This window comes from Schistocerca cancellata, chromosome 7 (genome assembly GCF_023864275.1).
Source record: "Schistocerca cancellata isolate TAMUIC-IGC-003103 chromosome 7, iqSchCanc2.1, whole genome shotgun sequence".
Classification (NCBI taxonomy): Eukaryota; Metazoa; Arthropoda; class Insecta; order Orthoptera; family Acrididae; genus Schistocerca; species Schistocerca cancellata.
This window is the reverse complement of record NC_064632.1, coordinates 119,326,079-119,340,583: the sequence shown is the minus strand read 5'-3', so window position 1 is coordinate 119,340,583 and position 14,505 is coordinate 119,326,079. Positions and strand designations below refer to the sequence as shown.

The 14,505-nt window shown below is 37.1% G+C and overlaps 1 protein-coding gene and 1 long non-coding RNA gene across 2 annotated transcripts in view; one reads left to right on the top strand and one right to left on the bottom strand.

Moving 5' to 3' along the window:
* The window catches only part of LOC126092560 (muscle-specific protein 300 kDa), a 651,560-nt gene that overhangs the window by 379,954 nt on the left and 257,101 nt on the right, over positions 1-14,505 (top strand). Inside the window, exons 82-88 of the mRNA XM_049908233.1 lie at positions 4,853-5,125; positions 6,165-6,446; positions 8,721-8,933; positions 10,405-10,728; positions 11,038-11,161; positions 11,259-11,455; positions 12,159-12,494. Of these exons, the coding sequence (XP_049764190.1) occupies positions 4,853-5,125; positions 6,165-6,446; positions 8,721-8,933; positions 10,405-10,728; positions 11,038-11,161; positions 11,259-11,455; positions 12,159-12,494 (1,749 nt within the window). The remainder of the gene's footprint in view (positions 1-4,852; positions 5,126-6,164; positions 6,447-8,720; positions 8,934-10,404; positions 10,729-11,037; positions 11,162-11,258; positions 11,456-12,158; positions 12,495-14,505) is intronic.
* Positions 3,803-14,505, bottom strand: part of LOC126092561 (uncharacterized) — a 38,518-nt gene continuing 27,815 nt past the window's right edge. The window contains exon 3 of the long non-coding RNA XR_007521356.1: positions 3,803-3,858. This is a non-coding gene — a long non-coding RNA (uncharacterized LOC126092561). The remainder of the gene's footprint in view (positions 3,859-14,505) is intronic.

Here is a 14,505-nt window from a genome sequence, read left to right as displayed (position 1 = left end):
AAAACATGTGTAATGTCGACAGTAAAGTATGTTACCTGCCATCATATGTGGCATTGACAGTAAAGTATGGAGACGGTAATGTTATAGTATTGGGGTGTTTTTCATGGTGAGGCTGTCCCCCCCCCCCCCAAATGCGCTTAAGAAAACATTAAATGTTAAAGGATATGAACACATTTTGCAGCATTGTGTACTGCATACAGTAGAGAAACAGTTAAGAGCTGATGTTGTTGTATAAGCTTGACGATGAACCCTGTCATAAAAGAACATCCGTGAGGCAATGGTTTGTGGACAAAAACATTCCTGAAATGGACTAACCTGCCCAGAGTCTCAATGTGAAACTGGTGGAATGAGTTAAAACATCAACTTCACTCCAGACCCCAGTGTCCAACATCACTACCTTATCCAGTTTCGGCTCTTGAAGAATAATGGGGTGCCATTCCTCCACAGACATTCTGGTAACTCATTGAAAGTATCCCCAACAGAGCTGAAGTTGTCATAAAGGTGAAGGATGGATACACCCTACATTAATGTCCAGTAGTGGGTGTCTGGATACTTTTGACCAAATAGTATAGTTTCAGTGCACAATATGAGTATTTTTGTGAGATGGACAAGCAGCATTAGTGGTCATTATGACACCTCCATATAGTTGCATGAAATTAGGAATAAGTGATATTCTTGGTCTTACTGTCAGGTCAAATTAGAATAAATGTAAATATTTTGATGATAACCTCAGTTACCTCCCCTGGAGCTGCTGTGATGGCCTTATATAGCAAATAAACAGCCTAAAGTTGGTTGAGCTATTTCAGATTGTGGTTAGTTTCCAAGTTGCTGTAATCTCAGTGGTTCATGGCTTTGAGAGAGCTCAAAAAATTTACAAAGTTGTTTGTATTCCAGTGGGAGTGACACAGCTAGTATCATAGTCATCAACATTATCTCCGGCATCATGACAAAAAAATGACATAGCACAGTCTAACATAAACAGTCACAACACTCAATAGTGTGAAAGCTGTTTCCATCCAACAGTTGCACACTAGCACGTCTACCAGAGAGGAAGCCTGCCATCTATAAAAAGTCGTATGCTCCATTAGAATTGTATTTGTTTTTATCTCTTTTTCTATGCAGTTTTTTCTTTAGAACCCGGTAGATGATGTCAGACTGACAGGCCATATGGTAATGTTCTTAGTATAATGCGTAGCCACTAGGAAAGCATGTATGAAGAGACATAAACCATAAAATCCACAAGCATGCTGGATGTAGAACCATTGAGCCTTTGATTAGCAGATACTTGCCTTGAAAGGTATAACTAATTGTCAGTGATATGTTAAGACTGTCAAGTAAAACAGCAGCAATTTCAGTCTTGCTGCCTCACAGGTTCCACTAAATGACTGTGAACTGAGGCAACCCACTAGATGAATGAACACAGCTAGGGAAATTAGAAGTCTATCATCAGTGTCCATTCTGTACAAATCACCTTGCGAAAGTATCATGTTTTTCCAAACTTAGGTAATATCATCCTTAAACACTCAAGTTTTCACAATTATTTTTGTTCTTCTCTTCTACTTCCTACCATCAAATCAACTGCTTGTTTTCTCTTTCCATCTGCATAGCATGGCCATTAAATCTAGTGAGCTGGCTATTGGTTTCATTTGAATTGCTTAGTTGCTTTTCTTTATCTTGCACAGTTCTTCTTCCTTGTTTCTGTAGTCTGTAGTATGAGTTTGTCAGAAAAAGCAGTAATAGTCACATTACCTTTTCTGGACAAACAGAAAGCAAATAGATGTGGATGGAAGGGTACCAGTAGGAAGTTATGGGACGAGGGGATAGCTGTAAGTGTGAAAGTACTTGTGTAATATGTTAATATTCTTTTGAAATATTTGTTTTTACAATGCAGTGAGTACTGCAATGGTAAATCCAAAGGGTTTTAACATCAAATGAAACAAATACGGGTCTTGAACTGAGTGTTGACTTCTCTGGAAACTAGAAGATTAGAAATTCTCAAGGAGCCAGTACTTACTGGAAAAGCTAGGGAAATCACAGGGATGTCTGAAGACTCAGAGAATTTTGAGAGTCTCAGCTACAGGGAATTAATCTGTTCATTGAGAGAAAGAAATGCACTGAGTCATTTTGTTACAAATATTATTATGGAGATTCTGCTTCTGAAATAGTCAGTTGTGGGGTCACATAAGGAGAGGAAGTGCACTGATTTGTTTTAATGTTTTGTGCTCATAATGGCTTGCCAGCCTTAGGAATCTTTGTTATTGCATGTGGGTTCTCAGGCTCCGTACGTCTCATTGCTGTCAGTGTCCATTGATACTACATTCCAGTGACAAATGTTCCAAAGTGTTTGCCAGTGAGGATTTCTCATATACTTGAGTCGACCACCCAGTGACACAGCATGGTATGAAATGGTGACAGGCAATGGTAAGAAAGGCATTGTTTAACAAGAACTAAAAGGCTTAGAGAGTAGGTGATAAAACCATAAATCCTAATCAACATGGGGTAATCGCTAATAAGTGCTGTGGTAACTCAAAAAATTTCTTGTGCAGCCATAAAACTAGTAAAACAAAATTTGCTCTCACGTCCAACAAAAATTGGTGCAGGAAAATTTGAAATATAATATAATATAATAATAATAATATAATAGTAATTATTATATAATATATAATATAATAATAATAATAGTAACACAGACCTAGAAGCACTCAATATACTTACACGATCACAATGCCACAAATATAGAATACATCACATACATTCAGCAACTGAAAGATTCACATTAAGCAGAAAGGAAGGAGGAAGGGGATTTATCGACATAAAAAAATCTACATTATGGACAGGTAGACAATTTAAGAAAATTCTTTCTAGAACGAGCAGAAACTAGAAAAATACACAAAGCAGTCACTCATATAAATACATTGGCTACACCACTGCAATTTCATAACCACTTCTACAATCCTTTAGATCACATAACATCAACAGATATGAAGAAAGTAAATTGGAAAAAGAAAACACTACATGGCAAGCACCCGTATCATCTAACACAGCCACACATTGATCAAGACGCATCCAACACATGGCTAAGAAAAGGCAATATATACAGTGAGATGGAAGGATTCATGATTGCAATACAGGATCAAACAATAAACACCAGATATTACAGCAAGCATATTATTAAAGATCCCAATACCACAACAGATAAATGCAGACTTTGCAAACAACAAATAGAAACAGTAGATCACATCACAGGCAGGTGTACAATACTAGCAAATACAGAATACCCCAGAAGACATGGCAATGTAGCAAAAATAATACATCAACAGCTTGCCTTACAACATAAACTTAAAAAACAACACGTTCCCACATACAAGTATGCACCACAAAATGTACTGGAGAATGATGAATACAAATTATACTGGAACAAAACCATTATAACAGATAAAACACCACCACATAACAAACCTGACATCATACTCACCAATAAAAAGAAGAAATTAACACAACTAATCGAAATATCCATACCCAATACAACAAATATACAAAAGAAAACAGGAGAAAAAAAATGGAAAAATACATCCAACTGGCTGAGGAAGTCAAGGACATGTGGCATCAGGATAAAGTTGACATTATACCAATTATACTATCAACTACAGGAGTCATACCACACAATATCCACCAGTACATCAATGCAATACAGCTACATCCAAACTTTTATATACAACTACAGAAATCCGTAATTATTGATACATGTTCAATTACCCGAAAGTTCCTAAATGCAATATAACATATACCGTACAGTTAAAATGAAGTCACGCTTGATCAAGGTCCACGTCACTTTCCATTTTTGACCAGACATAACGTCTGAGAAAAGAAAGAAAGAATAATAAATAATAATAATAATAATAATAATAATAATAATAATTATTATTATTATTATTATTATTATTATAGAAGTAATAATAATAAGATAATGACTATTATAATTAAAATAAAACATGATATTTAAGAAAATTCTAAATAGATTGGATAAAACAGGCATAGAATCAACAAACATATGTAAATAAATGAAAAGGGAAAAAGATTTCTACCATTGCAATGTTAGTTATAGAAAATACTGTGATTAGTACAACAATGGAAATGAGGACTTGTTAACCAAGAAAGGTCGGGCCTGTAACATTAAAAGTAACAGAATATTGACATAATGGCTGGGAGAAAATAACATCAGTCATAAGGCATCTACTGGCAATGGGGCGAAAAGATGTACTATTTGTAACTTAGCCCCATGTATAGGAGAAATTTCTTTTGATTCATGTTGCAAGTGAAATCCCTTTTCTTCTCCTTGGCTTTTAACACCTCTGCCTCTTATTAAGGAAGATGCTAAACTGTAATTTTTGTCCTTTATTCTTCATGAACAAACTTAAATTACAATTTCTTGATGTTGTTGATCATTTGAAAATGAGTTTCCTCTTGACTCAGCATGCCCCTGTTGCTTTTTATAAGTGCAGTCATTCTGGTTTATTACTACCTATTCCATCATCATTGTCATCAGCCCATGAAGACTATACCTTGTTGCTGTAACTGTTTATCTCAAAAATGAAAATTTTTCTTTTGTACTTAAGTGAATAGTTTGTAGCATTCTAAATATAATTTCATGAATTGTAACAAACCATTTTTAATAACAAGCAATGCAGAAATGTAAACACACTACACTTTGAAGAGAGATAGTGCCACTCACCAGTGTTCAGTCACTGGATAAATTATTGTGACATGTTTTATCACATTGAGCCTCAGTTACATGGTGTAACATTTAACATTATTGTGAACAATCTATTAATGAAATAACTGTTTTAAACAGGTGCAGAATCGACTCTCTGTGCTGACAGCAGCTGTTGGGGAACTAGAGGAACAGCAACGACAGCGAGCAGAGCTTGCTCAGTGGACAAGTGCCAAAGCGACTCAAGTGGCTGAGTGGAAATCACGCCCAGCAAAACTGAGACCAGAGGCAGCACGTGCTGAGTACCAGTCTATGGTGGAGCTACAGAATGCCATTGCAGAAAGAAGTAACATTCAGCCACAAGATGAAGAAAGTGCTGCCCTCAGCGCACAGCTAAAGAACCTCAATCAAGAGGTTTGTATTGTGGAAATACATGGTACTGATTTTTTAAAAAATATATTATAAAATAAAATTGGAAGGATAAATATGTAAATGAAAAATGAAGCTGTCACACGATGAATATGGGTTGTCTTAGAGTGATGTGAAAATGTTTATTCGGATTCTTGCTTATGCAACTGTAGGCATATTTTTTTGACTGTAGATAGTCATGAACATTACTTTATACTACTGCATAGTGAATCTGCAATTGCTGATGACTTTAATCACCTTTTCATTAAAAATTCCTTTGGCTGGTGTATAAGGATAAAGTATCTAGTAGTGGACTATTGTGTTCTTAATGTTAAAACTTCACTTTTTTTCCAGCATAGAAATTATTTCGTCATTGAAATGTGTCCATCATTTTTCCCACTTATAGATTCCATTCCTAAGATACATTTTTGTGAAAGGCCTACAAAATACTCATACGTTGGTGCAATAATCTCTTCTTTGAACCCAAAATATTTTCCACGTACAAATTTATATTCTTGTGAGAATAAGTGGAAATTAGTGTTGCCAACCCTGGTGAATGGGATGGACATTCCACTGTTTCACACTTCAAATCCCACAGTTTTCTTATTGCCAATGCATATTTATACATAGGTTTGTTGGCCTGATGAAAGATGAATGCATAAAGTGAGGATTTTCTGCATCCAAAATTTCAGTATTTGTTGCACTTACTTTTTCTTCAATCCAGACTATGTCTCACACATTATTTCATCCAGCTGGGCCAGGAAACTTGAACAGTAAAGAATGGATATAATGTGATTGTCCAGAGATGAAAAATGTAATCTTTTTGTATTAGATATTCTTTGAAATATAGAACAACTTCTTATTAAAAAAAAGATGAGCTTGTGCTGTTATTGATGAAATTACCTAAATTACTGTTTATCACTAAGTTGTTTAACTATCTTTCACACTTTAAAGCAGTAAGTTAATGTAGCAATAAGATAAGCAGTGGTATGTGATGGAATAGTTATTCAAATAACCTAAAGCTATCTTTTCATTTTTTGCAAAGCTGGCAGATGTCATGAAGAAAAAACAAGATTGTCAGAGGGTGATTGAAAATTTCCGAACAAAAGTTCAAGAGATGCACAGTTGGTTTGATGACTTTGGCAAACGAATGGAGGTACTGGACAAAGGAAGTGGACTGGACTGTGGGCGTAAACTAGAAACAATTTCTGAGATACAAGCTGAATTTGAAGAGCAGGGTCCAGAAAAACTTAATGAAATCAGGAAACAAGCATCAATTGTAATTGATGTTGTTAGCAATCTTGACTCCCAACAAGTGGAAGAACAGGTAACAAATAAATTTTTACACACAATATTAACCATAAAACTTACTCTCATACCAGAAATAAATTTTTTTTCAGTATTTCATATTTCATTAGCAACAGTACAATATTTATTGTCTTTTCTTGCTGTATAAATATTCATTTTAAGATTGCAGTTATTTCATTTTTCGGATCCAACTGAAATTGTGTTGCAGTAGTCTTAATGTGAAATATAAGATCAAATGATTGACCTGTTATGCCTGATAAATGGGTTTGTTGCTAGTATTTATTACTGAACAACACTACTAGATTTAAAATTCCACACGTCATTTAACTGGCTGACTTGTAGCCCATGTCAAAGGCAACTGCATACCTGCCACATGCTGGTAAAACAAAATTCTCGCAAGTTGACTATCAAACTATTTTCTCTCCTGCACCCTTCACTTCAGAATGAAGTATGTTATGTTGTAACATATCTTCTAACTGGGAAGTATTATTTCTAATTATTTTCACTGCCCAAAAGAAATATCTGAGAAGATGTGAGAAGTTCACTTAGCAACCTTCCTCACACCAGAAGCCAAATTAGCACCTTTACTTCTAATACTACTGAGTGTCTGCAGACATAAAGCCTGAATTTGAAGATAAAGATTCTGATGAAACCATTACCACTCTGCCAACCCCCCCCCCCCTCCCTCTCCCCCCCAAGCCAATTTTTTGTAATGCCAAGAATTACCGATGAATGCTGCTGCAGACAGAATATTTGTGACTAGTGGATCTGCAGATCACAAAGTATTGCTTGCTCATTATGCCTAAGAATATGTAGAATGTCAGTTGATTTTTCCTGGGAAAAAAAGTATCTCGTTGCGCCCAATGTAGTTTGCAGTAACTGTTACTGAGAATAAACTTTCCATCTTCATAACAGTGTAATGACCTATACTACTGATTCCTTCAGTCAATCTGCTCCCCCCCCCCCCCCCTCCCCCCCCCCACACACACCACAATAACCTAAAATTTAATAGAAAAGGTATGGAGATGAGCAAGCCAACGAGATATAGAGAAGTGTTCCAGATGCAGTAGAGGGACAGACAAATGAGTCTCGTGGAGAGGGGAGGGGAGCATGGAAAAACTGGATTGCTAGTGATAACAAAACTAAAACACTTGTGCATGTGAGAGAATGAGGAAGAGGGATCAAACTACCAAGACAAGAGGAATGGAGATGGGTGGAAACTAACAATATAAGATAGATTCTGAGGGCAAAGAAGTGCACAATGGAGCATGTGGTAGAGGGCAAAACCCCAACTCCACATTTCAGGTCCGCTAAACTTCTTCTCTAGCATGAGCTGTTCTGAATTGCACAAATGAGATTTTTTCCCCAGCACATCCTTCATTCTCACTTTCTCACAGCCTTAAACCTCAGCTAGTTGCCATTGTCTGTCATCTCCCACCCTTCTCCCTCTATTCTCTCAACATGTACCCACATGTGCCACCAATCCTCTCTCATCCTAACATTATACTGCCCTTTTTTTCTCTGGTATTTTGCTGTTATGTGGAACATCTCTTCTAGATTATAAAAACAATGCACAGTTTTCTGGTAAATTGAGACTCCAAGGTGAAAGACTAAGGGATAGTTGGCCGAAAGATGTGGCGGAGAGTGTTCGAAGCCAAGGAGAGGGCTGAAAATGGGTGCTGGCAGAATAGTAGTGGGAGAGTAAAGAAAGGTGGAAAGGGTTATGCGCAAATCAGATATGGCCAGTGGCTGAAAACTGTTGCTGATGATGATAACTGGAAATGCCATCTGCCACACACTGTAAGGTGGCTTAGGGAGTATGATGTAGCTCTTTTTCTTATTCTTAGAAAAAAAATCATATTCTCTGTCATAACACTAGAATGAAAAATGTGTAAGACCTATTGCCACCAAAATTCTCAGATGGTTATAAGCTGACCATTTGCATGAGTAGTTTTAATTTGTACATGGACTAAAATTTAAACCAATTAACAATTTGGATCTCTGTGTGTGTGTGTGTGTGTGTGTGTGTGTGTGTGTGTGTGTGTGTGAGCGTCTCTCTTCATACGTACCTGAGCGCGCACGCACACGAAAAGTAGTGTTCTCCAAGGTTGTTTACTCAAAAGATCTTTGGTATTTTCGGCTGGTCACTCGAGAGAAACTATTACAAGTAGAATTTAAATATTCACTTTGCTTGGATCATTATAAAAAGATTATAAATATGTGTGCTGATTATGACAATGTTGTCAGTTTATATGAGTCTTAAGTAAATGATTTCTGGATTTTTCATTTCCAGCTGAAATCAGTGGAGCGTCGATATAATGATGTGGCAAAGCGTATTCAGCGAAAAGCTCAGGTATTAGAGATGGCTTGTAAGGGCTTGGAAGGAGCTCGCCAAGAAATAAAAGAAGCCCAGGAATGGATGCGTGAGAGAATGAAAGATGTTAAATCTCCATCACCACTGGGTTTTGAAAGCCGTGCAGCCGAAGATCGGCTTCAGTCTACTAAGGTAATGTAATGTCTTTGTTCCAAAAGAAGGATTAAAAAAACATTCTTAGAAGTTAAGAAATACAGAAATCTTTGAGATTTATTATGTATCATTGATATTTATTTTCATTGTAGTGTGGTGAAAAATGAACTTTCATTTACTGTTAGCTGCGTACATAAATTAAATGTGTTGTTATGAGTGAGTTCTGGGCAGCAGTGGGGAAGAAAATGAGATGTGGGGGCAGGAAATAGCTAAAATGATGTTATGAAAACTACACTAATACAAAATGAACATTGAAGAGAGTTGGGGGGGGGGGGGCAGAATGTTGCACACAAAGATAAATATGCAATAGGAATTGAGAGGTAACTAGTGCTCCAAAATTAAGGAAAGGCACTGAATATGAAAAGCTTCTGACACTGAGACATTTTCTAGAGATTCACCTAACTGAAATTAATTTTGGATTTTTGGTGCTCAGAACCTATGTTCCTTTAATTTCCGTTTAACTTTATTATATTGATTGTGATATATGTGTATGGAACAAGTTTACATCTTTCACTGTTTTTCTCCATGAGGAATACACTTCCAACATAATTTTGCAGGGTATTTGGAATGTCTATTTTCATACATATTTCTTGGTAAGTAATGTGCTTTGTCATGTCAGAAAAAGAATTTGTTAATGCCAAATGTTAGTTTTGGTGTTCAGGAGAGTCATAGATTTCCTTGAGTTCATGAGGAAAAACAAAAACTCTAAACCTCATTCGTTGTTGTTGTGGTCTCCAGTGTCCACACTAGCTCTGGCTCTCCACAATAGTCATTTGATTGATTGCCTTTACGTTAGTTGCTCAGTCTAACCATCAGACCTTCACCTTTAAACAATGGAAAGTCCAGAATGAAACCACAACATTATGGAAAGCATCAATTGCTGCCCACTATATACAGGAGACATTGAGTTGCAGACAGGCTCAATGAAAAGACTACTATACATTTAAACACAAGCACGGCTCTCTCTTTCTCAAACACACACACACACACACACACACACACACACACACACACACACACACACAGTGGCCAGAGACAGTGGTAGTAGTCGCGCGCGCGACTACTACCACTGTCTCTGGCCACTGTGGTGAGACTGAGTTGTAACTTCATCTGACAAATGGATAAGGGGGAGGCATGGGGTGGGAAGGGGGCAGACAGCAGGGTGGGGTGGTGGTGGGGGGTGGTGGTGGGGGGGGGGGGGGTGAAATGCTACTTACAGGTGCATGCAGGGGTATCCTGGGGACTGGGTAGGAACTGCTGGGTATATTCAGGAGTGAGAAGGGGGGGGGGGGGGATTGGAAATGGAGACAAGTAGAGAAGGGGAAAATATTAGTGGTGCGTTGGTGGAGTGTGTGTGTGTGTGTGTGTGTGTGTGTGTGTGTGTGTGTCAGTATTTTTAAATGATGTTATATATACACTTAAAAAACTCTATTATATTTTTGGATTATAGGCACTATTGAAAGAGGTAGATGGAAAAAATGTCCTGCTGGAAACCTTAGAAAAGCGTGTTTCTGGAGTATGCTCAGAGCTGGAAGCTGCTGAGCAAACATCATTAGAAAATGCTATGCGTTCATTGTCTGCAGACCATGCAGATTTATCAAATGCATTACGAGCTGAAATAAGCAGGATAACACAAGCTGCTGATGTTAGACGGAAATTTGAGGAAGTACTCGAATCAGCACAAGTCTGGCTGAAGTCTATTGTTGGTCGCCGTCCTCCTGCATACCTCCCATTACGGGCTGCTGCAGTTGAAGCTGAACTTGCACAGCATAAGGTATTTTAACTTCTGCTTGGATGAAAACAATGCATAAAAATGTGATTATTAGTCTTGGCAGACCTTTGTTACTTTTTGACCAATAGCTACAAAGTTATGATCATTAATTAAATGAAATTAAAATTTTCACAAAGTATCCATTACATCATATGTTTATTATGCACATATTATTTCAAAGATTTCACCTTAAGAAAAGTGGTGCACTTCCAAGGAAGTAGCATGATGTGCAGTATGACTAGGCTAACAAATTTTTCTTTAGTATTTCTTACAAGTCTTACAAACTAATATGCTCTGTTGTTTTCTGTTTAGGCTCTTGAAAATGAAATAAAAGAGTTTTCAGAAAACACACTAACTGATGTGCAGAGACAGGCTAACAGTCTAATGAAAGAATGTGGGGAAAGTGATAAGAAGAAGTTACAATCAGTAATGGAAGGTAAATAAGCATCATTTTCTATCATATTAAAACAATTGGTAACTAATTCTGACAATATCAGCAAGTGCATCTGTATATTTATTTGTATTTATTTCAGCTTTGGTGTCTGATTTTGAGGCTATAAAATCCCAGTCTGCCAAACGCTTGGCATCTCTGTTAGAACTTTTGCAATCCCGTCGCCAATTTGAAGCGGCTATAGAAGCTGTGGAACACTGGCTACAGGAAGCGGATGTTGCAACTTCTGCGGAAATTAGAGCTAGCAGCATGCCACTGCTTGAAGAGCAACTTGCGAAGGTTTCTGCACAGTGTTCATTTTACACATATTTTATTGTAACAATTTTTTCCAATTTGTTCTTTTCTTTATCCAGGATCTTGATAATGAGGTGCAACCTCAAGCTTAGATTCTTTGCAAAGAGTGAATTTCAATAACTCTGAAAGGGATGAGGGGATATTTAATTATACCAGTGAACTGTAATAAATTGTGTGTCAGAGGAGGAGGTGGTGGTGGTGGGGAGGAGGAGGAGGATTACAAAAAGCAAAAGTGCCTAGCTTTCCGTCAGGAAATTATAACCAAAATACTCGTGGGAGTAACTCTCCTTTCTTGTTATTTCCTTTTCCCCAAACCCCCTTTCTGCTCCTCATTTCTTTCCCTACTGGCCTTTTCACTACTGGCATCTATATTGAAACCAGGTTAAAAACATATTTTTATAAACATCAGTCATTTTTGTTGCATTAAATTAACTTGATTTTTTTCTGCCTCTATGCTGAATGTAACTTTATTAAAAGCTGTCACATTTGTAATCTTTTTGTGAAAACATCATCTAGTTATTGGATACAGAATTGAAAACAGTAATTGGATTTGAATATGTACATTACATAATATTCAGAAACTTTTGAACTCTCTTAACAGTGAGCTTCATGTTATTGCATTTATTTTTCCTTACATTACTACATCACAGTTTCTGTTTATGTAGTTTATAATTCTCTTTGTTTACAGTATGATCGTCTGAGCCAAGAAGCACAGAAAATGAGAGAAGACATTGAAAAACTAATTGAGCAAGGAAAAGCAATTCTTCCTACTGTTAGTGATGCAGACAAGCTCACTCTATCTGAACAGTTGAACAATATAAAAGACAAACATGCTCGAATATCTGGTCTTATTGCTGATCGTTCAGATGCACTCAAGGCCCAGCTGGAGCAGTACAAGGAGGCAGCAGCCAAATTAGCAGAGAGTGTTAATTTTATGACACAAATTCAGCAAGACCTAAAAGAATTAAACAGACCCGTTGGTAGCAAAGTCGAAGATGTTAAGAGTATGCTGGCTTCTTATGAAGTAAGTATGAATAGTTAGTATATCAGGGTGTATACATGGACAAGGAAAAAATATTCCCAGATTTTTCCCAGATTACCCAGTTGAAAATACACTTTCTCCTGGGTGAAAATACACTTTTTCTGTGTTAAGTGATGGTATACTTTTCCTTGGCACTGTAAAACTTGTCAATCCTTTGAATGTTTATGGTTTATACACCAACGTAGAATTTACCAGCACTTTATAAAACGAAACTCAGGGAGAAAAAAACACGTTTTGGAAAGATCTTTGATGTGCAGCAACATGTACGCTGCCTATTTTCGTGTTACGAAGGTATAATTTCGAATTCCACAAAACATCTCGTGTTACTTTCCGAAGCATTCAAATCGAGATTGCGACGTGTTTTTGTAAACCAGTCGCAGCTCATGTCATGTGATCTCGCCAGCTGATGGCAGCATAGGACGTGATGTAGTCAGCCAATAGCAGGATCGCTCTTAACTAGCGTGAACAAACAAATAAGCAAAGTCAATGGTTTAAATCAATACACATAGTGTTGCTACAAGAAAAGCAAAGCTTACACATATAATATTGGTCTCAAAGATTAATAAGCTGCAAGAGAAGCTAAGCTTCCACATATAATGTTGATCTTTTTTACACATGTTACACTTTAGGGTACATCACACAAATGTGCCAATAAAATTTTTAATAACGAAGTAAATGTCTGATCTTCTGGACTCGAAATTCTTCTAGATGGTCATTCTCAAAGAGATGATGTTCAAGAGAGAGTCAAATGCTCTGTGATTTAAGAAATTAATTATAAAATCCCGCACATAGTTCCTCTTGCATAAAAGGAAATTTACTTTGAAAGTAATGCTTTTCAAACCACCATTCACAATATTCTCCCATGACCTGTTAGAAATTGGTTCGTTTCAGCAGTTGCCAGAAAGCGCCATATAACAGACGTCACTGCCTTGTGCAGCTACTATGATGAAGGTAGCCCGTATGTTCATACATGTAAAACATGTCATTAAAGAAACAAGACATCAGAGGATACTTCAAGAGTATCGGAATTTCATGACCTGTACTAAAATGCATAAGTCGGCTTAAAGTGCACATTCGTATATCTAGATTCAGATGTAAATTTTCTTGAGTACCAGTACTGTATTATCTCATGTTTGGTTCTTTATTATGGCATAATGCCATACTAGGTAGAAGATGGAAAACATACACTTGAAATGCAGCAAACAGTTGAAACTAGCCAACAGTGTGAAATTCAACACTTCGTTTCAAATAATAAATTGACTGCCACACCGGAAAAGATTAATAAAAGCCAAATCTCTTTAGCAAACTGACAAAAATAACTTCTTTGTTCTGCAAGGTGATTATTGCTTGACTGTCATAATGGTGGAAATAAAACCTGAAACTAATAACATATTTTACCCCTCTGTAATTATGCAAATTCATTTTAATTCATTTGATAGCTCCCGGCCACAGAAATCCATTTTGTTTTCATTTAATGTGAGAGCAATAAATGAAGAGGAAACAGCAAAATCACTAAACGTAAACACAGGTCACATGGAGACTACCCATCTCTCCACTACAACACAAACTGCTCTGTGCATCAGCCCCTGATCTATGATGTTTCCGAACCAGGGAAATATTAGTGGCGCCCAGCCATACATATGTAGCCAGAAGCAGGAGAAGGTATTACTCATACGCGACTCAACTGCGGATGCACAAGAGCCCACTGCAACTGCTCAAACGACTAATGTAAACAGCTGTCACATCATGCTCATCGGTGGCAATTTGTTGTTAGGAAGTGCTGCATAGGCTTCCTAAAGCCTTTGACACGCTTTGCTGCTGGCAGATGCTTGTATGAGCACTGTGTTTTGTTGTTGTATATGGTGCATTTCCCTTGCAACTTAAGTTTTATTTTCTTTTTTTTCTCTCGTTTCATGTTTTGTTGGAGCAGTATTATTCAGCAGAAGCTGGATATGGTAATATCCTTTGTTAGAGTATTGTTTCTTACCAGTCA